The sequence below is a fragment of the Parasteatoda tepidariorum genome, chromosome 5 (assembly GCF_982258835.1).
Source record: "Parasteatoda tepidariorum strain Cologne lab strain chromosome 5, Ptep-v5.0, whole genome shotgun sequence".
Lineage (NCBI taxonomy): Eukaryota > Metazoa > Arthropoda > Arachnida > Araneae > Theridiidae > Parasteatoda > Parasteatoda tepidariorum.
The window spans coordinates 121,295,465-121,320,134 of NC_141759.1; the positions used below are offsets into that span (position 1 = coordinate 121,295,465).

Sequence of the window (24,670 nt, forward strand, 5' to 3'; positions counted from 1 at the left end):
TGCTTATAATATATACTTGCTTATAATATATACTTGCTTATAATATATACTTGCATATACTTGCTTTTAATATATACTTGCATATAATATATACTTGTATATACTTGCTTATAATATATACTTGCATATACTTATAATATATACTTGCATATACTTGCTTATATATGGTGGTGGAGGTGGTGGTGGAGGTGGTACGTATTCCTCTTGAGCCGGAACAAGGCTAGACCACGTCCAGAAGCCCGTTCACCGACAAAAAATTAACAACCATCTGCGGATCCAGAAAAATAATATATGGGCTTATAATTTATACTGGCTTATAATATATACTTGCATATACTCGCTGATATTATATACTTGAATATATTTGCTGATATTAGATACTTGCTTATAATATATACTTGCTTATAATATATACTTGCTTATAATATATACTTGTATATATTTGCTTATAATATATACTTGCATATACTTATAATATATACTTGCTTATATATGGTGGTGGAGGAGGTGGTGGTGGTGGTGGTACGTATTCATCTTGGGCCGGAACAAGGCTAGACCACGTCCCGGAACCCGTTCACCGACATAAAATCAAACACCATCTGCGGTTTACAAGTTTTACAAAAAGGTTTACAAGTTTGTAGGATAGCAAGTTTGTTGTTAATAAGAAGGAGAAAATGTTTAAGAAATCGTTCTTCAAATGTTGGGCGAGTTTTGTTTCGGAATAATTTACCAATATTCTAAATCTGTTTATCCTGTTCTTTTGCCTATTCCTTAGTCAAATTTTGCTTCTTATTTGTTGCTGAAAGAAAAAACATCCTACTCTACCAATGATTCTCATAAAACTAAATGAAAACTTAATAAATAGTAGCCTGAAAATATCCACACCGCTTTTTTTAGTATGGATGGTGTTTTTAGTAGAAATGTAAACAATAACAATCTCAAACTGTATGCCTGCTCTAGTTCCGGTTAGAAAGTTTGCAGCTGCTTACTACATGTTATTCTGCGAGGCGATATTTTCAAACGGATCATTTTGTTTTGAATAATAAGAAATAAATTAGATGATTTCTGAGCTCAAATCTACCGTATTTCATAGGATGTTAATGTTATTAGGTAATTCTGGTGAGTTTGAAGTAAAAATTTTTTTCAGTTATTTAGAGATATATTGTTAAAAAAGGTGACATGGTTGCTAGATTTTGAATAACTCGCTTTTTTGGCAGTCTGGATTTTGCCTCTTTCCTTAAGTTTATTACTATTTGTTCGTGTTGCAAGCTGTGCAACACCTTACGTCAGTGTTAGCATATTGTTCGAGGAGCAAGATAAAGTTTAGTAATAAGTATTTAAGTACCACGTTTGCAAGAATCTTAAGTCCCGCGGTGGACTGATCGATAAGACACGGTTCCCAACAGATCACCGAAGTCAAGCATCACTGGCTGCGGTCAGTGTGCGGGTGGGTGACCACTTGGATCAGTCTGCGTAGGGACCGAGGGTGTGCGGTATTGGTCCTCTTTAAACTGTTGTACCGTAAAGTGCTCGACTTCGCGCGCAGGTTGTCGGGCTACCGAAGCGGGGGTGCCATCCCCTCCGCAGAGGATCAAAATTGCGATGGCATGTCTTCGGATCATCCTCTGGGATGTTTCCCAGACCGTCGCCAAAAGCCCATTGTGCAGCTCTAGTGCGACGTAAATTAACAACAGCAAGAATCTTAAAACACAATGATCACGTTGTGAGATGGCTTTAAAATACACTGGAAACAGTAACTCGGAAGTATAGGCGGCATACAGCTTGCAGCTCTTCTTAGTGTCGAAAACACCATCCATTCAAGTGCTTTGAGTCCCGCAGTGGACTGATCGTTAAGACACGGTTCCCAGCAGATCACCGAAGTCAAGCATCACTGGCTGCGGTCAGTGTGCGGGTGGGTGACCACTTGGATCAGTCTGCGTAGGGACCGAGGGTGTGCGGTATTGGTCCTCGCTAAGCTGTGCTACCGTAAAGTGCTCGACTTCGCGCGCAGGTCGTCGGGCTACCGAAGCGGGGGTGCCATCCCCTCCACAGAGGATCAAAATTGTGATGGCATGTCTTCGGATCATCCTCTGTGATGTTTCCTAGACCGTCGCCAATAGCCCATTGTGCAGCTCTAGTGCGACGTAAATTAACAACAACAGCAACCAATCAAGTACTTTGATAGTGAATATGAAATAAATTTATTACCTCCAAAACTAATTCAAAATTGCCAATAACAAAAAAAGGTTGAAGTAACAAAATCTAGTAAACATGAATAATGATAAAGTGATAATGATGATAACGAGCATAAAATCAGTCTGCTGAATGCGCGATTTTTCTTCTTCTTCAGTTTAGTTATCAACTAAGAAGCTGGCAACATCTTCTGAAATTGAATACCGAATTGATTACAATTGATTGTTTGTTTAGTGTTCGGAAGATTTTCAAATATGAAAGTGAGATGGAAGAAAATGTGATATTTTTTTAAAAATAAAACTCTGAAATGTTAAATATTACCTGGACAATGAAATTAAGAAAAAAATGTACAATGTTTATTTAATTATTAATACTAAGCGTGGCATTAATCCTCAAAATGATATTCATAAATTAGTTCATAAAAGAAATTTGTGCCATATCAGAAATCAAATCAAACTGGAGTCCGACGAGTTTGTTTACGTGGAGCATACTCATTCTGTCGAAGTTGGTTTCAGTTTAATTTTTTTTAAATAAATTGAACTGTGTGCATCCTCTGTTTTTTTGTAGTGTTTCGGAAATAATGAGATTTGTATAAATGAATTAATATCCCATTTATAATGTTTCTTAAGTAAAATCGTTGCTTTTCAATTATTCTTAAAATAGAAATATTGTTTCCTTTTATCGCTAAACTACACAAAATACATTAATGGTTCTACTGTGGATACTATAAGACTCTGCTGGACAAAAAACTTTGGTTTCCTGAGTGAAAGGCACTCTTTTTTTAATCAAAAAATATCAAGCTTTGAATTAAAATTTTACAGTGGCAATTTAGTTTAAGTGAAAAGAAAAGATAAAAAATTAATTTAATGAATTTCTCAAGAAATAAAAATTGAAGTTTTTTTCAGCGTTTTAGTCAATGAAGTATCATAGAACTGTTTATGATTTTTATAATGAACTTTAAAATACTGTATTGTGTATTACAAATCACATATTATATTATTAACACACACATTTATATTATTAACAGCATACTAATTTTTATCTCCAAATGCAGTGAAATATGCATACTGAAAATAATCATTACGCAGTTTGATGCTGAGAATGTTCAATAGATAATTAAAATTGTAGTTTTGCACATCCAATCATATAAGCACTAGTTAATCATAATTTAAGAAATGAACTTAATTTTTATTCACCCATTTAGAATTTTCAACTTTGAATCAATCATCATCGTTAAAAAAATTTAATAAGAGAATAAACAACTTTGAAACTGTTTTGATATAGAAGCTGAAAATCATGTAAAAGCTTAATTTTCAAAAATTAAAGAACCTAGTAACCTATAGAACTTCTGGAATGAATTTTTGGGAAAATATTTGTCTAGATTTTTTTGAGAGGTACCTATTTTGTGAAAATTTAAACATAGTTTGTGAAAATTAAAAATTTTATTAAAGAATTGAAACAAAAATATGGGTTTATCATTTCTTACGGGATACAAAAATAAAATTTTAAGAGAAAGTATTTTGTGAAATTTTTCCTAAAGTTGAATTTGTGAGGGTACGGCTAAACAGTAGCAAATTTGGCCCCTGTCACTGTTTGCTCATTACGTTCATTTGTGCTTTAATTCAAGAAAAAACTGTAAAATATTCACGCATCTCAGGAATATTTCTTTCAAAACTGAAATTAAAAATATGCAAATGTTTAGAAATAATAGAATTTTATACATCATAGTAGTTAAGAAGTTATGAAAATTAATGCTGTTTATAAATGTAAATACAATATGTGATTAGTATATGTTTTGTTAAATGAGTTGATCGATATTTTCACAGTTCTTCATATAATGCTAAAATTACATTTTACATACATAAAATATTGACCAATTTTATATTTTTTTTCCTTGCTTTTTAGTTTATACATAATTAAAAATGATATTTTAGCAAGCTAAGATATTTGATACTATTATTTGAACTTGATTGAGTCATTCGAAAATGATTTTAAATTTCTTTTTATATGAAAGTTTCTTCTAGTTGGGAGATTACTTCAAGGGTGACACACACACATTTCAACTTTTTCGTATTAATAGGCAAACCTTTTTATTCTTTTGAAATTAATTAAAAAAATATTTCATGCATCAAAGCTTTGTAACATCATTTATTAAAGTTCTGTTTTTATGTGCAAATGACATGAAACAGTTCAAAATAAATAATGTTTCTGCCAGATTTGTTAGATTCTCAATGTCCTATTCTGTTTTCTTTTCTATGAATCGGTGAAACATTTTTTTTTCTCTTATTAAATTTATTGCGCCTAAATAAGTATAGTTTTAGCTCACATGATTTAAAATAGGGTGGACTATGTGTGTTTTGAAAATAAATATTGTTTTTAGGAATACTTTTAAACTTATTGTGAATCATAATATTGTTTGGTTGAGCTTAAAAAAGTGCCACTTGGTGAGTGCCCGGAGTGTAATACTGAAATTTGTTATCCTTACGATAAAACTCTGCCCGTGTACTTGATATATCTTTATGTTTATTATGAAAATAGCACAAATATATGTAGAAAAGTTACAGATTTGTGAAAGTGTTTTTGTCCTTTTTTTTTTTATTTTAATGTTTAAAAAAATTACTCTTATGTTGCATTGGTTGGTCTCGTAAAGGTATTAAAAAAATTAAGAGCTATTAATTATTAGTTTGATGACTTTTTTTTAGGTGGAAAGATCTCACCAAATTAGCATTTTTTTTTTTAAAGTTACTAGTTTTTTTTTTTAATATTTAAGCTTTTTGTACCTTTATAATTGTTACCTTCATATTCCTTCATATAATTCTTTACAGCCAGATAATAGAGTAAAATTATAATTTGGCTTTTCCATTTAAGGCAACGCTTAATTGCTTCTCTTACCAATTATATTGGAGGAAAAAAAAATGCAAAAAATTAACATTTTTTTTTTTTATTTCATTGAAAAATACAAGGAACTAAAACAAAACATAATATGCAAGTTCAAAGTTGAAATTTTAATTTTTTTATGTGTAAAAAATATTTAATTGATGTACTATCAGTTTACTATCCCACATTATTTCAGCCAAATGATAAAAGTTAAATATCAGTCTTTGTATGTGTTCACATCTTCATCATCTGAAAAATCATCTGCATTACTTTCGCTCACGAACGTCATTTTTTGACCCTTTTTTTCTCTTCCTTCTACCCTTTTTTTCTCAATGTAAAATCAACAACCATCGTAAATACATTTGTACAAAACACGTCTGCAGTCCCACAAACAGCAAAACCAGAGCTCATTCTAGGCAGGGTAAACAGGGCGCAGCACCCTGTTGCCCTTATAATCAAAATAATCCACCCTGTTGCCCCTGAAGTAAATTAGTGCCCTGATGTAATAGACTCCATACCCTTTCTTTCTTCAACCATTCTTTATTTTTTCCCCAAACTCTACAGGGGATTTCTTGAACTTTTGTTATTTTTAACTCTTTTTATTTAGTTTGTCATTGCTGTCAATACATAGATTTATATGGGAAAGGAAAGATAGCCATGAAACCCCCTTGTTGCACTTGTCTTTGAAAGTTTGCAGTTACTTCCATTATCTTTAAATCATAATTATTATTAATCATTTTAATTATTAAATCATAACTACAGACACCTAAAAACATACATTCATTATTTTATCAATATATGCACGCATTTTAAATAAATTACTTGTACTTAGCTAATTAATTCGATAGATATGTTAATTTATTAATAAAAATTAGTAATTAATACAATTGCTTTGCTACTTTTTGTAAAGTAAAAAAAAAAAAAAAATTCTTTTACTAATTGATAATGTTTTTTAATAGAACGTGTAAAGCCTATAGGAAGAAATTATTGCCTTTTTAGAATAATAATGCCCTTTTTTAAACTTTTGCACCCAGCCCTTTTTTCTGCCTAGAATGAGCTCTGGCAAAACTCCCAAACAAAAATGGGCAAACTTACAATCACAGCAGAATTTTGTTTTGCTTCCAGCCGAATAAAAACGAAAGGTATTGACCTGATAATAAGGGAAGTGGTTTGGTGAGAAACTGAAGATCTTATGCGTTTAAGTGATCAGTTGTATTCATTGCTAGAGATCTAACAACAACAATGAAATAATTTCAGGTGTTAGCTGGACTGAATGAGTTACGCAAAACAAATCTTTTCTGTGATGTGTCCTTGTGTGTCGAAGGAGATGAATTTCCCTGTCATAAAGTGGTCCTTGCATCATTCAGTTCATATTTTAAGGTATCCTCCTTTTTCTATTCTTATTGACAGATGTTATCCATCCAAAACATCTTGAATGAAAAACACTCTTCTAAAATAAATATTTTGTTCTCAGGAAAGTAAAAAAAAAAAAACCTTTTGCAGTAGTATCATTTATAAACTGGCCAATGCATGCTTCCGATGCGTTGCATATTTTTACTTGCTCTTTTAACCAGTGTTTTCATCGCAGAAAAAAAATGGGTGAGAATTTCTCACCCTTTCTCAAAAGCAGGGTGAGATTTCAAAAAGTTAAATGAGATTACTGAAAATTAAAAAACACAGAGAGACATGAAAAAAAATCATTTCTTTAATTATAATACATTTTTAATATCTTCTAATTTTTAAAGCATTGAATATTTTTGCTGCATCATCACATGGAAAATGTTCTATATCTACTTTTTCATCAGCTATTCTCATAAGGTAACTCAAATGCGTATTTGTTTCGTTTTGATCGTTTCTACCCACATTTGTTTCATTTTCATTTGTCCGTTTCGGAGTAGAAGATATTGCCTTTACAAGGTATTTGTCCATCTTGCATTAATGCGCAAAAAATTTGAACGTCTTACATGAAGAAATCTTTCCTACAGTAAACACGTGGTTGCAGAGAAATGCGTTCTGAAAGAGGTTCGGAAGGATGGTGTTCTATAGTTCTTAAAGATTCTGAACAATACTGGTAAAAAGGAAACTAGATAATGGGGCAGATGTTGAAAATAATGAAAGATCCAGGAAGAAAAGTTAAACGGATTTTATTCTAAATGGCGCAATGAGAAATTTTTTTCAAAATGCGAGAAATTCGCGAATTTTGGAATTGGTTTATAGAATGCGCGAATTTCTCGCTGTAATCATTTTTTAATGCGAGAAAAGAAAAAAATATGCGAGATTCTCGCATTCTCGCGCTGTAGTGAAAACACTGTTTTAACCCACTCAATAGTAATTGTTTGATCAATTTGGTTAGCTAAAATAAGCCCAACAGCAGAGTTGGCAAGGTTTAGGGCAGAATGGATTAATCCACAGTTAAAACCATGGTTTGAACCATCCTGTCCAAAGCCCCTTTTTTTAAACCTTTGCATTTATTCTTATCCAGACCATTTAATCGAGGTTTTCATCACAGAAAAACAAATAATTAAGAAATGATCACCCTTCTACCAAAGCAGTGTGAAGTTTCTAAAAATTAAGAGAATGCAAACAAGATTCATTTTAGAATTTAAAAAAGGTAAAGGCTGCTGGAAAAAGGAAAAGACGACTAAATGTGCCCACCGAAGAGAAAACTTGCACGGAAATTGTAAATCGAGCGTGTCAGAAATTCATTACTCGAAACTTTGATAAGCCAGAGATGATTGTGCTCCAGAAAATATCCGGATTTCCAGATTTTTCTTTAACCACGATCCGGAATTCCAAGGTCCAGAGATTTCAAGATATGTTAAGAACTTATATTTTTTATTTAAACTTCATTCCATTTTTTTTATTTATTTTTTATTATTTGAAAACAGCAATGATTTCAATTTAAAACGACATTAATTTTTTCAACTGTGTCATTGATGATTTTACTCAAGAAATTTTCAAGATTTCTGAGTTTTGCTCACAATCACCCCTAATAAGTTTAATTTGTTGAACCCCTTTTTTCACTCAACAAATTTATATTTTGCCATTTAAAATTATATTCTTAAAAATGATGAGAAAAATTGTATACCTTACAATTCGATATTTTTTTTAACCATTACTAAATAAAATAATATAGAATAATAAATATTTACTAAAATTTATTTTTTTTTCATGAAATTATCTTTAGCTAAACAAATTTTATAATTGTGTGAAAAATTTTTAATTTGCTTACAAAATTCTCAAGATACAGTGAAAATCGATCCAACTCAGATTGCTTCTACCCCCTATATTTTGGGGGTCAGAAATCCGATTCCCTCTAAAAAAAAAGATACGTTTATTCCGAGAAAGTACGTTTTTGTGTCTGATTTTGTATTTTGAATTTCCGTCCACTCTTATTAATTAGCATATTTGAAGTCATTCCCTCGAGCCTTTAAGACTGAGTCCTAGACCGTGAAGTTCCGATCATCAGATCAAAAGTTATTCAGGGTGGTCCATTCTTTTTTGGCTCACTGTACACTACTACAAATGTAAATCCAATACTATTAAGTATAAATGCTCAAAACGACTTTTAAGTAATGTTATATAAAGATTATAAAATTAAATTTATGTATTAAAATAGTTGTTGTTTTTTTAAAAAACAGTAAAGAAAAATTGTGGAAAAATTTTAACTTTCTGGAAGTATTTTATTTATTTAAATTTAAGCTGATTCTATTGGTAAACAATTATTAGTCTTATAGCTAAACAATTGAATGAGTCATTTTTAGTTTTTTTCCGTTTTGTCTAGTTTTTCCAGAGTCCTGGCAAAAAAATAAAGCAGGGATGATTGTATTCCAGGGTTACCCCGGAATTCCGGGATTTTTGTGTCATCCCTCCAGGTCTAGAAACCAATAGCAAGGCATGTGATTTTTTGCTCAGAATGCCACATATCTCGAGACCATTGATTTGCGGGCTTCCACGCATCAGAACTCATAATCCGATAAAATTTTAGCCGCAATTTAAAATTTAAAGTTAGAAACAAGTTCTACAATCAATAGTTGAAATCTTCACTGAATCGCGTTAACGAGATGTTTTCAAATATGTGACCTTCTGCAATTATAATTTTTGGTTAGTCGGATTTTCATAGTTTTTAATGTTTGAAAATAAGCCAAAATCCTCAAATATCGAGATTCACATTCACGCAATTTCCTGATTTAAAAATCATGCATTGCGATTCATATTCGAGGGAGTTTAAAATCGAATGTCGCTATTCCTATTCACTGGTTCTAAAAAATCATGTGCATCGTGATTTGTATCTTTGCCTTTTTAAAATCTAATATCCTGATTAATATTATTGCGATTTTTAAACCCAATATCGTGATTGATTCTTGTAATAACTAAATTTTTTTCTTAAATTAGTTACTATAAAAGTGTGATATTCTTCATTGATGAGTTATTTAATTATTAAAATATTATATTAACTATGAATAGTGTATAAATTTATATATTATCTAGTTTTTGCACATAAAATTTTCAGTTTATGTCACAATTTAATTGATTATTTCAGGCTATGTTCACAAGTGAGATGGCTGAAAGTCAGCAGAGGGATATAGTACTGAATGGAGTTGAGACATCTACCCTCAAACTTCTCCTGGATTATGCTTACACTGCAAGGGTTCCCATCAACAAAAACAATGTTCAGGCTCTTCTCTCTGCATCCAACCTTTTAGAGGTTTTGCCTGTGAGAGAGGCATGCTGCAGATTTTTGGAGAGGCACATGGACGCCACCAATTGTCTCGGCATTCACTGTTTTGCTGAAGCTCATGCGTGCGAGAATTTACAAAGGAAGGCTAAAGAATTCACTCTTCGGTAGGACACTTTTACCTCAATTGGCAGAGATTATTCTTGTAAAGATGTGTGCTTAATCAGCACAATTTGCAAAAACTTTGTGGATTAAATTTAATTTTAAAACTTTTTATTTTTGTTTCATTTTCACTTATTCTCAGCTAGGCACGAATGGCTTTTACACCAACAATTCATAATTAGCTAATCATAGTGCGTAGCGTTTTTGAAGAAGGTGCTTATTTTCGATTTTCTTTTTTTAAAAGCCCTTCAGGGGGCTTTTTTCATTGGGTGTTTTTAAAAAGTGCTTCATTTTCCCTTTTAAAACTGAGAATTTTTTCTTTACCGTGTCGATATCTGCCATGTATTGTGCAAAAGCGTGCTTTTCTTCACATCGTTCTATTCAACGTTTTCACAATTTATTCGACCACAATCTAATTCGGCATACCGTCGGGCCATAGCGTACGAAATCGCCAATCATTTTACGTATTTGATGAAATACTCATGTGCAATTCTGCTGCATTTTGCAAGATATTCTCAATTTCGGGCATAATTTTACACCCTCTGATATCGAACCGAAAAATCTCTCAATAATTTTATAAAGGCTTATATAATCATGAAAAGAGTTCTTTGTCAGAAAATTTTTATTGTAATCATGTAAAGTCTTTGAAAATTATCTTGCATTTTCTTAATGTATATAGTACTTTAAAATATTTTTTGAGTGCTTAAAAAGTACTTAAAAGGTGCTTATTTTTTGTTGAAAGATTTGGCTATGCACCCTGCCTACTTATTCTCAGTTTTTTCTGTTAAAAAATTTTTTCTCCATTTGATCTTTTTTTTAAAAAAAATACTAGACATGTTTCTGCTAAAAGTTCCTTTGAGGATAGGTTTGTTTTGTAGATATACTTCCCAACAGGTCTGCATAATATACACGGATGCCATTTGTGGAAAATTTGTCATTTATTGCAGAAATTTTTTTAGTATTGCTCATTATAAAAAAAAAACAGTCAAAATACCCCACAGTCAATATTTTTCACCATCATGGAAAAGTTTAATTGCTTGTTTAGATTTTTAAAAAAATCAAAATTCATCACTTCTACCCCAGAGTCATTCTGAGGGAGAGTAATGAAAGAAAGTGCTTTTCTTTCTCTGCTTTGTGCAGCCGCACTTTCTCCGCGATGACGTCATTGCATTTCACTTTAAACCATCAAGAATTGAACAGGCCGCAATTTGTGTTTCTTCAGGCCTAAGAACATTATTTTTTTTTTTGTAAGCTGTTGGCGCACTTGCTGTTATGTTTTATTTTCAAGTAATGTTGCAAGATTTTAAATATGGAAAAAATTCTGCATGTTTTGTTAAATTTTGAACACAGTTTTTGTTGCTTTTTTTTAAAAAATTAAAATGAATCCTTTTAAAAAATGAAGCAATGGTTGAGGAAAACCGTTCACTGTATTATAGCGGAAAATTTGAAAATTATGTTCACAGAAGAAGACTTTAAACATTTTAAATACATTAAGTGGGTGTGAAAGGACAGACATTTACTAAAAAGATATGTTTTTAACAAATTTAATGAAATGAATAACAATAATGTGTCTTAAAATGATAAATTGAAGGAAAAGAAGTTTATTTGCATTTATTTTGCAGCAGGTTTAGTGATGTGATGTCCAGTGATGAGCTCCTCTCATTGTCACAAAGCAAGTTCATTGAACTCATATCCAGTGACCTGCTGAATGTAGAAAAGGAAGAGACTGTATTCGATGCTGTTCTCATATGGCTGAATCATGATTCAGTCAACAGAAGTGAAGACTTCCATTTGGTATATTTTTATTTTTGATCACCATCATTTTTTGAGAGGTACCTATTTTGTGAAAATTAAAAATTATATTAAAAAATGAACACAAAAATATGGATCATCATTTCATACGGGATATTTAAAAAAAAAAATTTTAGGAAAAAGTATTTTGTGAAACTGCCGTTTTTACTTAAAGTTGAATTACTGAAGGTACTGCTGAACGGTAGTAAATTTGCCCTGAACAGACCCCTGTTTTTGGTGTAAAATAATACAGTAGCAACCGATATAAAAGAAAAATTTATCCTACTTCAGGACAGAAGCCATATGGGTCCTCTGGCAGCCCAATTAAAATTAGCCTTGTTATGAAAGTTGTTAGGAGAACAGTTTAAGAAAGAAAGCACTAAACAGCTTGTCTGTAAAGGACAGAGTTAGAACCATGCCAATATGGTGTCCCTGGAGAAAGCATACCTGCCAAGTCTCCTGTTTCTTACAACTATCTCCTGTTTACCTGTATATTCTCAAATTTCTTCGTATTTGTTAAAGAAATTTTAACAAAAAAAATTTTTTTGACCATCAAATATCTGCTGATGGCAAAAATACTTGACTTATTCCTCAACAGATTGTGCTATTGCCAGTACTGTGGTATATTGAGCGTTTATTGTTAAAGAAATTATAAATAATGGCTTAAAATTTTTTTCTTTGGGTTAAGATTTATATACATATTTTTTACTTCGCTAAATGTAATTATTTCCAATTTTGAATTTCTCTTTTTGATTTACATGATTATGCGTGATGTTATAAAACTTTACTTGCAGCCTAAAAATTTTGCTGGTAAAATCTCCGTTATTTTATTTCTCCAATGTTGGCATGTATGGTGAAAATCATGTCCAGTCAACAGTCTAAAGTTGTGTAGCAAATACAGAAAGCACTCATTTTAGTATTAGCATTTCTTTCAAATTCGCAATTACCTTTTAAACTTACAATTTATAAATAGCAATCGTGCAACACGCTTAGGAGTAACATGCTATAAGCAGTTTCTTGCATAAAAACCAGGTTATTTGATGTCTGTCCTATTTCGGGTGGAAAAAAGTGATTCATTAGAAGTGAGTTGCATACTATCACTTAAAAATGTCTAACTACAAATTGTCTATATACACCTTACGGCTTACGAGAAAGCATTTTATTAAATGTAAGTTCAAAATACAACTGTGAATACTTCTGCGATATTAAATGGTGTGTAAAATGCTCATTTTCTGAACTTGCCTTTTGATCTCTGTTGGTGATAAACTGAAATAATTTTTTTTAAAAATCCGATTCCTTTAGTATCTCGTGAGAATTTATTGAGTTACCGAGCTTTAAATGCTTCCACTTTAATTATGACCACTCTGTATTTAACTTATTAAATTAAAGTGAATGGAATTATAATTATAGTAAAATTTCATGTATTTCAAGTGTGAGGAGATAAACAAATTTCAAATACTTGAGCATCAGAAATTTCAATTATCTATAGTACTTACTTTTCTGTAATTTACTCATATTTCTTTTAAAAATAATAACAATAAAGACTAAATTTAGTAAATGGGAAAAAAAGATAAGACAAGAGCTAAAAAAACATTTTTTTTCAACCAGAATAAAAAAAATTTAAAATAAAAGTTTTAAGAATTTGTTCTTACTTTTTTTAAATAGCAATAATTGAAAAAAAACTACTATAATAATCAATAAAAATTATTGAAGAAAAAAATGATTAAAAATGCAAAGTTTCAAAAAATTTAAGAGAGGAGCAGAAAAAATATTTTGTTGTTAAACTCTTACTTAATCATGATTTTAAAAATTTCTTTTAATTATTTGATTAAAAAATTCTTGGTTTTTGCTTATTACCATATTGACTTGTCAGAATAAAAAATAAGATAATAATAAAAATTAGAAGCACAGCTAATAATAAATTAAAGAGAAAAAGAAAAGAGTGGTTTGAAAATATTTAAAATTAATAAGAGACTGAATAATAATGAGATAGAAAAAAAGGATGGAAAAGCAAAATGAAGAGGGGGAAAAATATCATTTTTATTTCTTTTACTCTAACTTTATTATCCATTTGTTGTCCTTGAAAAATTGTAATTTCAATGAGGAAAAAATTCAAGAGATTGTGGGGAGAGTTTTCATTGACAATGTTAACATTCATTTATGAAAAGGTACTCCAACATAGAATCAAGTTAACATGTCTTATGTACTAGGGAATTGGAATTGTATTTTTGTAGTGGCAAATATATATACACTATAGTACTCCCCCACCAGAATTTTATCTGTGGTAGAATTTGTTGAACAGATACCACTAGTTGATTCAGTGCTGTTTTGTGAGAAGCCGGGAGAGCTGTATTAAGTTTTTGGTCACTCCTGTGTTGCCTTTAGCAGTCGAGTGAATATGTTATACGTTATGTGTGAGCGAGACTGAGTAGCAACAGTGTGAGGAGATGGATAATGTTGCAGTCACAGGGAGCAAGTCAACTTTTCAAGTGAACAATCCATCAAAGTACGCATGTTCAAATTGAAGTCAGAGTTTTCTGTCAAGGTAGGCGTGTTCAGATTGAAGTGGGAGTTTTGGTCAAGGTAGGCATGCTAACATCACGTCCGGGTCACCAAGAGTAGTTAACGACAATATCAACCTTCATCTATGAAAAGGTACCTCCCACAGAATCAAGTTAACATGCCTTATATACTATACTAGGGAATTGGAATTTTATTTTTGTAGTAATAGATATATACACTATAAGATCATCAGAAAAAAAAATCTCCTTTTTTTCTTATCTCTTACTTTACTATCACCTGTTTCAAGGCTGTAATGTTAAAGTTTTTTTTATATGTAATATAACCATATTTTCCAGAAAAAGCATGGTGTCAAAACAAGAATACTATTATGAAACAAACTACAGTCAGTGGCGAGACAGCCCATAGAGGGCCAACACCTACTGTACCCATCTCAGTTTTCTTGACCTTTGGTCTCTGGGTTGCAAGAGCAGATGTTCCAGTTGGGTGGTCAACCCAATGCGGATCCCCCAGTGTTTAGTTCCCGAGTATGCTCGGTTCTCATTTTATCGACCCACCGAAGCGACGAAAGGCCGAGTCAGCCTTGCCCGGCCCAAAGATCGAACCGAGGACCCGTGGCAAGACAGTGCGAAGCGCTACCATTCATCCACTGGGCGTCATTATGAAACAAAAGGTCATCACAATCAGTAAGTTAAAGGGGGGATGTCATAATGGTTTTCCATTAAAAAACATGAAAGGTAAATAGAAGACTGAATAAAAGCTATAAAGTGAAGAGATGCTAAGAATTTGAATTTTTTCTAGGTTTTAGAAGAAGTCCGTTTGCCTTTGATGAGTCCTTATTATTTGCACGATTGTGTGGCAACAGTCCCAGCAGTAGCCACGTCTACCCACTGCCAAAAACTTCTTGAGGAGGCCAAGTTGTACAACTTGCTTCCGGACCGCAGACACCAGACAACATCTGTGAGGTTCAGACCTCGGAGAGCTTTCGGTATGTGCCTGCTTCTTTCTCAGAAATTTCAATAAAAGGAACTTCACAAAATGATAAAATTATTGCAATTTCTAAAATATTCGAAATTGCAATAATTTTATCACTTTATAAAGTTCTTTTTTTTTTTTTTTGATTTTTGAAATTGTGATAATGATAAAATTATTGCAATTTTACTAAAATTCGTCCCGCAGTGGATTGATCTCTAAGAATCCAGATCTAAGATCCCAGCAAAACACCGAAGTCAAGCGTCACTGGCTGCTGTCAGTGTGTGGGGGTTGATCACTTGAATCAATCTACGAAGGGACCAAGCGTATGTGGTATGGGTCATCGTTAAACTGTTCTACCGTAAAGTGCTCGACTTCGCAAGCAGGTTGTGGGGCTACCAAAGCAGGAATGCCATCCCCTATGTCGACGATCAACATTTCGTTGGCGCGTCTTCGGATCGTCCTCAGGGATGTTTCACACACCCTCGCCAATAGCCCATCGTGTAGCTCTAGTGCGACGTAAACGATCTACAACAACATCAAAAATATACAGTAGTTATAGGACACATGATTATTAAATATTAGATATATACAGGGTGTTTATAAAGTCCCGAACCTATTTTGATGTTTAATAACTCATAAAATAATAAAGATAGATTAAAATTAATAACATACATGGTTAGATAGACTCATAAAGTTTCATAACCCTTGTCAATGAACTTCCACGTGTGCCCCTTTCATTGCACGGAGAATATCAAGTCGATAGTCAATTTCACGCCAGGTAGCGGCAAGCATGTCGGCAACCACAGAGGCTATTGCGTTTGTAATTCGGGCTTTTAGGTCATCAATGTTCGGCACAATCCTCCTGTTCTTTATAACATTGTCCTTTATAAATCCCCAAAGAAAAAAGTCCAGTGGCGTTATATCAGGTGATCTGGGTGGCCAAGGAATTGGACCTCCTCGCCCAATCCATCTTCATGGAAAATGGTCATTCAAAGAACTACGAACGATAATACCCCAATAAGGTGGTGCACCATCTTGTTTCAAAAAGACATATAGCTGAAGCTCTTCTAGTTGTGGAAATACGAAGTTTTCCAACATGTCTAAGTATACGACTGATGAGACATGCTTGCCGCTACCTGGCGTGAAATTGACTATCGACTTGATATTCTCCGTGCGACGAAGAGGGCACACGTGGAAGTTCATTGACAAGGATCATGAAACTTTTTGAGTCTATCTGACTATTTATGTTATTAATTTTAATCTATCTTTATTATTTAATGAGTTATTAAACATCAAAACGGGTCCAGGACTTTATAAACACCCTGTAGAATAATTATCGTTTTGATGAATGAATTACTTTAATTTTGAGTATTAAAGTAAAAGATTCTTTTACCTAAAGCATAATATTAATCTCTTGTTAATATTTTTTTTTTGTGAGCAGTTTATATTTATGGGTTTTTTTACACTATCTTGTACCATATTAATGATTTTTTTTAATTACTATAAATAATTGTATATTAATAAATACCATAGCTGACATTAAGTTCTTCGAGTTTTTTTTTATTTTCAAAGAGAGCTCTCTTACAATAGAATATTTGTCATTTATAGACGTATTTGCTCAACCCATTATTTGTTTGGGAATTTAAATACGTATTGAATAATGAAGTGAATACCATTTACAACAATGAGTTAGGAATGAAGAACAAGTTTGATTTATTCTTTATTCAATTTCATAGTTTTCATTTCATTTTTTAGAATGTATTATTTTTACTTGAATTTAGTTTTAACCTTTTGTTGTTTGAAATTGTTTAACCTCTGTATAATATTCAAGAGTAAGCTATACTGATTAAAACTGTGTCATTCAAACGCCTTTTTAACACTTATGAATTGAATTTACTCATGCAACATGTTAGCTGAGTTTAATCATGTTAAAGAATATTTATCTTGGATAAGAATTAAAAGTGTTGAAAATGTGTGCTATCTGTTACAAATGATAAAATTAGTTAGGAAATTCAGGGGGAAATCAAGGAATTTTTTTTCCAGCCTTATTCACTATCTGAACTAAAGAGATTTTGGGCAATTTAAATTTATGCATCCTTTAAATAAATACTAATGCATTGTTCTACAAGTTTATGAACAAAATTATGTTTAAAAAAAATATTTTGTTATTAGTGGCTGACTGAAAAATTTAAAAAAAAATATATAATAAAATAAAAAAACAGCATTATTAGCCATAAAAATAAAGGTCAGTCTTCTACATATGTTTTTCAAAATGTTCTAAACTATTCATCCGGCAGAAAAACGTTATTGCTTTTGTTGGAAATTTTATTAATGTCACATTTTATAGGCTAAATTTTTTTCACTTGCATTTATTCCATTTATGATATTTTATTTTAGTTAAGACATTTACTGTTTGTCTTAGATAGGTACTCTGCCAGACATTCGTCTGGAACTGTGGCGGTGACTATGGTAACGAGGTATGATAATTTCAAGTAGGGGTGCGGGATCCCTCTTTAGGACTGGTTTCGGCGAGAGAAGAGACCTCCTTCCTAAAATGCCCTCTTCTTGTTTCCATAGCACCAGACTGTCGCAGACTTAGTGGCGGTCAGAGTACCTATCTTAGACAGAAAGTAAGCAGAACTCCTGCAAGACCATCACTCTTTATTGCTTTAAAATATTTCATTCAGGGCACTATTCTTACAATTCTGCAAAATTTCAAAACTGTTTCTGATCATTTTAAATTTTGTAGCAATTAATTGTAATATTGATAGATCTAATATCGTTTGTGTTTTTAATTTAATTATCTCAAGAATGCCCAAAATGTATTCATTTGTTTGACCAAACATTTTGAAAATTCTGTTTAATTCTGTCTGAAAATTTTTAAACAAAGACCTGAATAAATATCAAGTATGAAAATTTAAACAATACTAATTTAGGAGGTGTTCAGGGGATAGAGTGCTTGCCTTCCAATGATGTGATCCAAGTTTAAATCCTGTCAATGATGTAATATTTGAATCCCAGTTCAATATTACAAGCATGAATTTTTTTTTGCCAATTTTGACGTATGCTTGGAAAAACCATCAAATGACAACAGTAGGTTGTTTATCACTAGAACATTTGTTGTTAAATTGTTTTATAATATTTAATTTTTATTCACTTCTGTTTTATAAAGGCTAGTTTGAGTTCATATTAATGTCCTGTCTGTGATGTGTGTACGTTTGATTTACAAACATATTTTATTGTAGGAATTAGTGTACAGATGCAACCTAAATGATTGATTCTTACTTTATATTGTATCGTAAAATTACTGACTCTTACGTGTATCCTATCTTATTGATATTTTAAATTTTAGTGTTGTTGAATACCAAAATGGTGGAACCAAGTAATTTAATAGAACAATTTTGGTGTTTCAGAAACTCTCCTTGGTGTAGCGAAAAACCAAGTATAAAGAAGTTACGTGTTTCAGTTGGCTATAAAGTAGTTGCCACCATTTTTGGTGTTGACTCATACATTTTTATGGTATTGCTCAAAAGTTGTATATCTCTTGCAGGAGTTGCTGAAGTGGTTGTTGCAGTGGGAGGGGAAGATGACAAAGTTGTCCTCCGCAGTGTAGAGTGTTTTGATCCAGTGAATGACAAGTGGTTGACTCTAGCGTGTTTACCTTTTGCTATCAGCAAGCATGGTGTAGTCGTCACTGGTAAATACCTCTTAGGCTATTCTAATTTGGAACATTGTTATTTGTTGAGTTTAAAATATTTATAAGTTATCTGTTAAAAAGCTCTTTCCTCTTATGCTAGAAAATGTTACAGTATAATTTAAACAATTTTACATTGTTATTTAAACAGCATTTTAAAGATTCTAACTACAGTTGCTACGGTTTTTTGTTGTTAGTGCCTAGTAAATATTTTGTTTAAGAAATAAATGTATACTTTTTAATGCTTTAAAAAACTTTGTAATGACACTATGAAAGGAAATAATGATGTCATTACAAATGATTACTTTTATTAGATTATGCTTTTCAACGAGCATAATCTAATTTGTTAATATGAAAAATTTGTAGTGCGGAAGGAGGTTAGTGTAGACATACAGAATAAGTCCTTTGTAAGATGTCTAATATACATTTTCATGTGCAGTTGCACACTCTGAATACTTTAATAGAAATTTTAAACTAAAATGTAAATCTTTTAAGTAACTTTCAAATTTTCTCTCTTATTAGCATCCCCGTAGCAGAATCGCAGAGACAGGGCGACATTTTCGCAGAACATTACACAGTTCATGCATTAGGATTTTTCTTTTGAAAAGTAAAAAAAAAAAAAATACTTTTCTTTTCTACAAAAATTTACAACCTAATATTTGAATCATACATTTATATAATCATATTTAGATGTGCTTGATTTTCGCCGATAGTGTCGTAAATCGATGGGATGTTTCAATTGTATTTACGGCAGTTATTAATTTTGCAACAATATTTTTAAATATCCCAATATATTTGAAACAATATGAAAAATTCAAATTGCGCATTTCAGTATTTACTTTTTAAGAAAATAATTTTATGCAATTTTGGGCTGTTATTGCTATTGATTTCTCCATAATTTTTAAACCAGAGAGCAACGATTTTTTTCAATACAACCCACCCTCTTAATTCCCTGAAAAGTTTTCAGTTTCAACTCCTTAGGTGAGTTGACTATCATAGCTTGCAGAGAAAGAGGGAAAGGAAAGTTAGCAAACAAATTCTCGGGCATTTTGGCAGTCTGAGGGAGGTAGGGATTTTTAGATCCCTGAAACCAGTGAGTTAAGTGTTTACCCTGTGGCATAAATTTTACGGGCTTTCTGCCATAAAACCCTCGAATACTAATATCTTTCTGCAAGGTACTTTCAATGATAACAAAGATGTATGTTACTAATTTAAGGTAACAAAAGCGCTGTTTACAAAAAAAAAAAACATAATAATTTTTATTTTAATACTATGGGCGATTTTCTTTCCTTTTGTTAGGGAGAGAAACGCACTTCCTTCATCGCATTTTGTTGATCGGCATCACATTAAAAAAATAATTTAAAATCATACAATTCGCAGCAGTAATTACCGAAAAAAGATTGATGAGGAAATCACACAAATTGGAATCTTCAGAAGGGGTTACTCAAATGCGTGCTCAAGATTTGATTGTTGTAATAAATAATATCGGATAATTTTAAAAACTATACGGAAATCTAATGCAGTAATTGCCAAGGAAAACGATAGAATTATTGCCTTAAAAAGCAACTACACGAATGCATGTTTTGAATTTCCCATATCGTCTGGAATATATCGGGATAGTTAAAAATCATGTGAAAATCAATAGCTGTAGAAAATACAATGCAAACACTACATGGATTTACGATACTATCGGCGTAAATTGAACGTGACAAAAGTTATTATTTAAATGGGCAATTCAAATTTCACGTGTAAATTTCTGCAGAAACGAAATCCAAATTTTTTTCTTCCCAAACAAAAAATCTTTCTGTGACTTTGTCATCGCCATTCTGCCACAGGGAGTGCTTGTAAAGAGCATTTCATTTTTTTTTTTTTTTTTTGCTATGTTGATTCTCATCATGAATTACACATAAAAAAACATGGTTTTCACGACGTTCCATACAATGTTTACCAGGGTTGCCACTCCACAGAGAAAACCTGGAAAATACTCGGAATTTAAAAATCAACTAAAATAACAAAAAATTCTGATTTTTGTTTTTTTTTTTCTTTACAGACTGGGAATTTTTTTACTCATTTTTGTCTTTTTAGAAAGGGTGACTTCTCGAAGCATAATCTATGGGATATTTAAGGATGTTATTTCAGTTATACTAAACTATTTCATTTGCTATAACATTATTAAGTATGTTTAGCTACTTTCATCCATTAAAACTAGTATAGTTAGCCCACTGTAGCTCACACAAGAGTAATTGTTTCCTCTTAATATATTGTGTATAATAAATATGTACAGAAAAAAAAATACTTTCTTTCCTGGTTTGAGTGACAACCCTGCTGTGGTTCCCAATTTTTTTCATCTGTGGAACCCTAAACGATCAACCTTATAAAAAAAGTATATAAAAACATTTGTAAACACATTAACATGAAAAACTATTTTCTTTTGTAATTATGTAATAAGAAGAATGAAATGTGTATTTTCATTGTTTTATCATTAATAATCTTAAATAAGGTTTTATGTCCAACAGTTGAGTGGAGCTGTATTTAATTTGATTCATAAATTGTTTTTGATCTCTACACATAAATTAAATGATGGTTTTTGTTAAAAATGAAAGTTAAAAGAGAAGTGCTATAAATGTTGAAACATATTTTCTTATTAAACAATATAATAATTTTATTTCGCTCTGAAAAAGTACACCAGGAAATAATAATGAAATTTTTCATCATTTGTTTTAGATACATATAGTTATTAAGAGAATTATATTTTTTAAAAAGTCTGCATTGGCATTTTATTTCAAATAATTTCATATGTATGCAATCAAAATATGAAATAAATGATGAGTCTAAATACGAATGCAGGTTTCAAGAACTCATTACTAGTTACTCTCAGAGGATTCTATTTATTGCATAGCTTTCTGTACCGAATCTTTTACTGAAATGTTCCATGATATAATAGGTCAAAATATTCTGTATGTTGCTGGTGGAGAATATCCAGATGGTCAAGCGAGTAAATCTTTATGGAAATATGATCCTATATTCGATCAATGGCACGAAATGGCATCCATGACTGTCGAGAGATCCGAATTAGGTATTTTACTTTATGACTTCATTTCACACACTTTTTGTTGTTGCTACATTTGCATTTCATTATAATTGAATCGGGTGGGAAGATTACTTGAAATACTTCTGGAGCACAATAAGGATTAAGAACATGTCATTACAAAATATTATCCTCTGCTCTGAATTCTTGCTCTTAAATGATAAGTAAGCATGATTGGCTGGGTGCAGCACTATGGGTCATTATACTGCATATTAAAATATTTTTTAAAATGATAAGTTAAATTCTATTTATAATTTTTTTGACTGTGAGACTATTTAACTATGACAATTTTTATTTTTAAAAAAATCCTTATACTTTTCAATAATTTAAAATGTTTAATGTAATAATAGTAATTTATTCTAATATATTATTTGACATACAGTGGAATCTTAAAGGCAATCTTAACCTTGATTTAAAGCATAAATAGAAGAACCTAAAAAGCACATAACTCAGTTAAATCAAACTATTCCAATATTTCTAATTTTCTTCAGTTTAAAAAACTGGGTGTTACTGATGTAACAAAATATGTCACGTTCCAAAAAAATTTTTATTTGTTTGAATTATACCAAGAGTTAATTTTACAAAAATTATTAGAACTTTCCTGTTATTTTTCCATTTAGTTATATACATTCAAAGTTTGCAAGTACGAAATTTTTAAATGGTGAAATAGCCTGAACCTGCTTCAGTTCTTCTATAAAAATGAAAGAAAAAAAGATATGAATATTGTTTTTAGCAAAAGTCATAACGTTCAAACTAAGACTGCTCTAATGAATAAACAAATGGGAGAAAAAAAATTATAGCTGTTTTAAAAGTAAAACTAAGCATTGGAAAAAAAAAAATTTTCTAAAGTATTTCTTCAAACAATCATCTGTAAAAGAAATGAAACATTTAATTTTTTGGATATTTTAGTGTCTTAGCTCTTGGATAAATAAAAATTCACAAAAATTATGAAACATTGAGTTAGTTTTTCTTTCAGAAGACTTTTAAACTATAAATTGCCAACTCTTTTCAAAGGTAATTAATTATTTACTTTATAGTAATAAATGATTGATAATGTATTTTCTTCTGAAAAACTATGAGTGAAGTCTTTATTTTGCAAAAGGCTCTTGAAAATATTCACTGTTATTAGTGTATAAGGATATTTTTTCTGATACTGCTAATAAAACTGTATTAAAATAAAATTAAAGTATTCTGTATACCTTTTGTACAATACAACTCTTGGTTTGACTTGTGCTCATTATATTCTGATTGTAAACTATGTACTCTTTATGAAATTGAGAAATATGAGAATATGAGAAAGTCCTCCACGAAAGCAAACATTCTCCCAATACTTGATCCAGGAGTTCCCTTGTCTTCTGGATTGGGTTCAAAATGACGAGCATCAGTAGTCCTAAACCCAAAATGATAACGCTGATGTCATCCATAACACTGAATGTGATGAAGGGGAATCAAGACCCTAGTCATCAGCAAAAGGCACATCCATTTGAATCAAGATTTTTAAAAAAGAGCAAAAAAACTTTGTTAGGAGGAAAATAGGTTGCCCACTTATGCAAGCTTCATTCAAATTGGAGTTCATTTTCCACTCGTCTGTATTGTTTATTAGATGCGGGGAGAGTAATTATCGACAATGTCAACCTTCATCTATGAAATGGTACTCCGACATTGAATCGAGTTAACGTGTCTCATGTACTAGTGAATTGGAATTTTTTTTTTTTTTTTGTAGTGGTAGATGGACTGCACCGAATAAGAATTAAAAAAAATTTCCTTTTTCATGTAAGTTTGATCATTTAAACAGCTCAGAAATATTTTTTCTTCAACAACATAAAATGCATTTTATTGCAACCGAATTCTATTGAACTTGCAATTTTTGCATCTTCATTCTTAAAATTTTGACGTCTGCTCGGTAACTCGTTTAGACGGCCGACTTTTCGTGACGTGATGTTTTCGTTATATCGAGCTCTCGTTGTAGATTAGGTTTTCTAATAGTGTCAATATGTAATCAAATACAAGAAAGCTCATCTTTAAAACTAAATTATAGCAAGTTTTTTGCGTCAGAAAAAATAAAATTTTTTAAATAAATCCTTGAACTTCATGTATTTTCTACATATCTTAGTTAAAGTAAAAATGGAAAGAAGCAAAAGATTTCAGTCTTTTGACACTCAAATTGTTACCTTTGTGTTTTGGACTTTTATTCTCCTAATTTCCAGTTTGTTTTGTTTTTGGTGTCCGCTATTTTGCTATGTGTATGTCCCATTATGAAATTCTTTGTGGAAAATATTTTACGTAGGGTTTTAACCTCGTTATAATGAATCTGGGATGTAATCAATGCTCAGTTGTTGTTCTTGCTGAACTCCCATTTAACACTTGTTATTTTATGTATTTATTGTGAAGCTTGTTTAGAGTGAATTCAATTTGTTTTTTTGTTTCATTTCTCCATATTTGCAGAACTTGCGATTACAAATGAGCTCTTTCAAATCTCATTCTTCTATGTTCTTTGTTTTTAAACTAGGGTGATCCATATTTCTTCTTTCACCCTCTATTGAGGAAGAAGTTTGGCAGCTTTTATATGGAATCAGCATCTCCAGGATTTACATATCCTGATATGTAATCCTGACTGGAAAATGTTGGATTCTTTACTCATTGCTGTCATTAAAAATGGGTGAATTCCATTTAAAACTGAATTGTGGTCAAA

At 31.3% G+C, this 24,670-nt stretch overlaps 1 protein-coding gene across 1 annotated transcript in view; it reads left to right on the top strand.

Moving 5' to 3' along the window:
• Positions 1-24,670, top strand: part of LOC107449561 (uncharacterized) — a 147,422-nt gene that overhangs the window by 101,724 nt on the left and 21,028 nt on the right. Inside the window, exons 3-8 of the mRNA XM_087162975.1 lie at positions 6,328-6,450; positions 9,614-9,915; positions 11,533-11,704; positions 15,023-15,209; positions 18,747-18,893; positions 21,835-21,966. Coding sequence (XP_087019101.1) covers positions 6,328-6,450; positions 9,614-9,915; positions 11,533-11,704; positions 15,023-15,209; positions 18,747-18,893; positions 21,835-21,966 — 1,063 coding nt within the window. The remainder of the gene's footprint in view (positions 1-6,327; positions 6,451-9,613; positions 9,916-11,532; positions 11,705-15,022; positions 15,210-18,746; positions 18,894-21,834; positions 21,967-24,670) is intronic.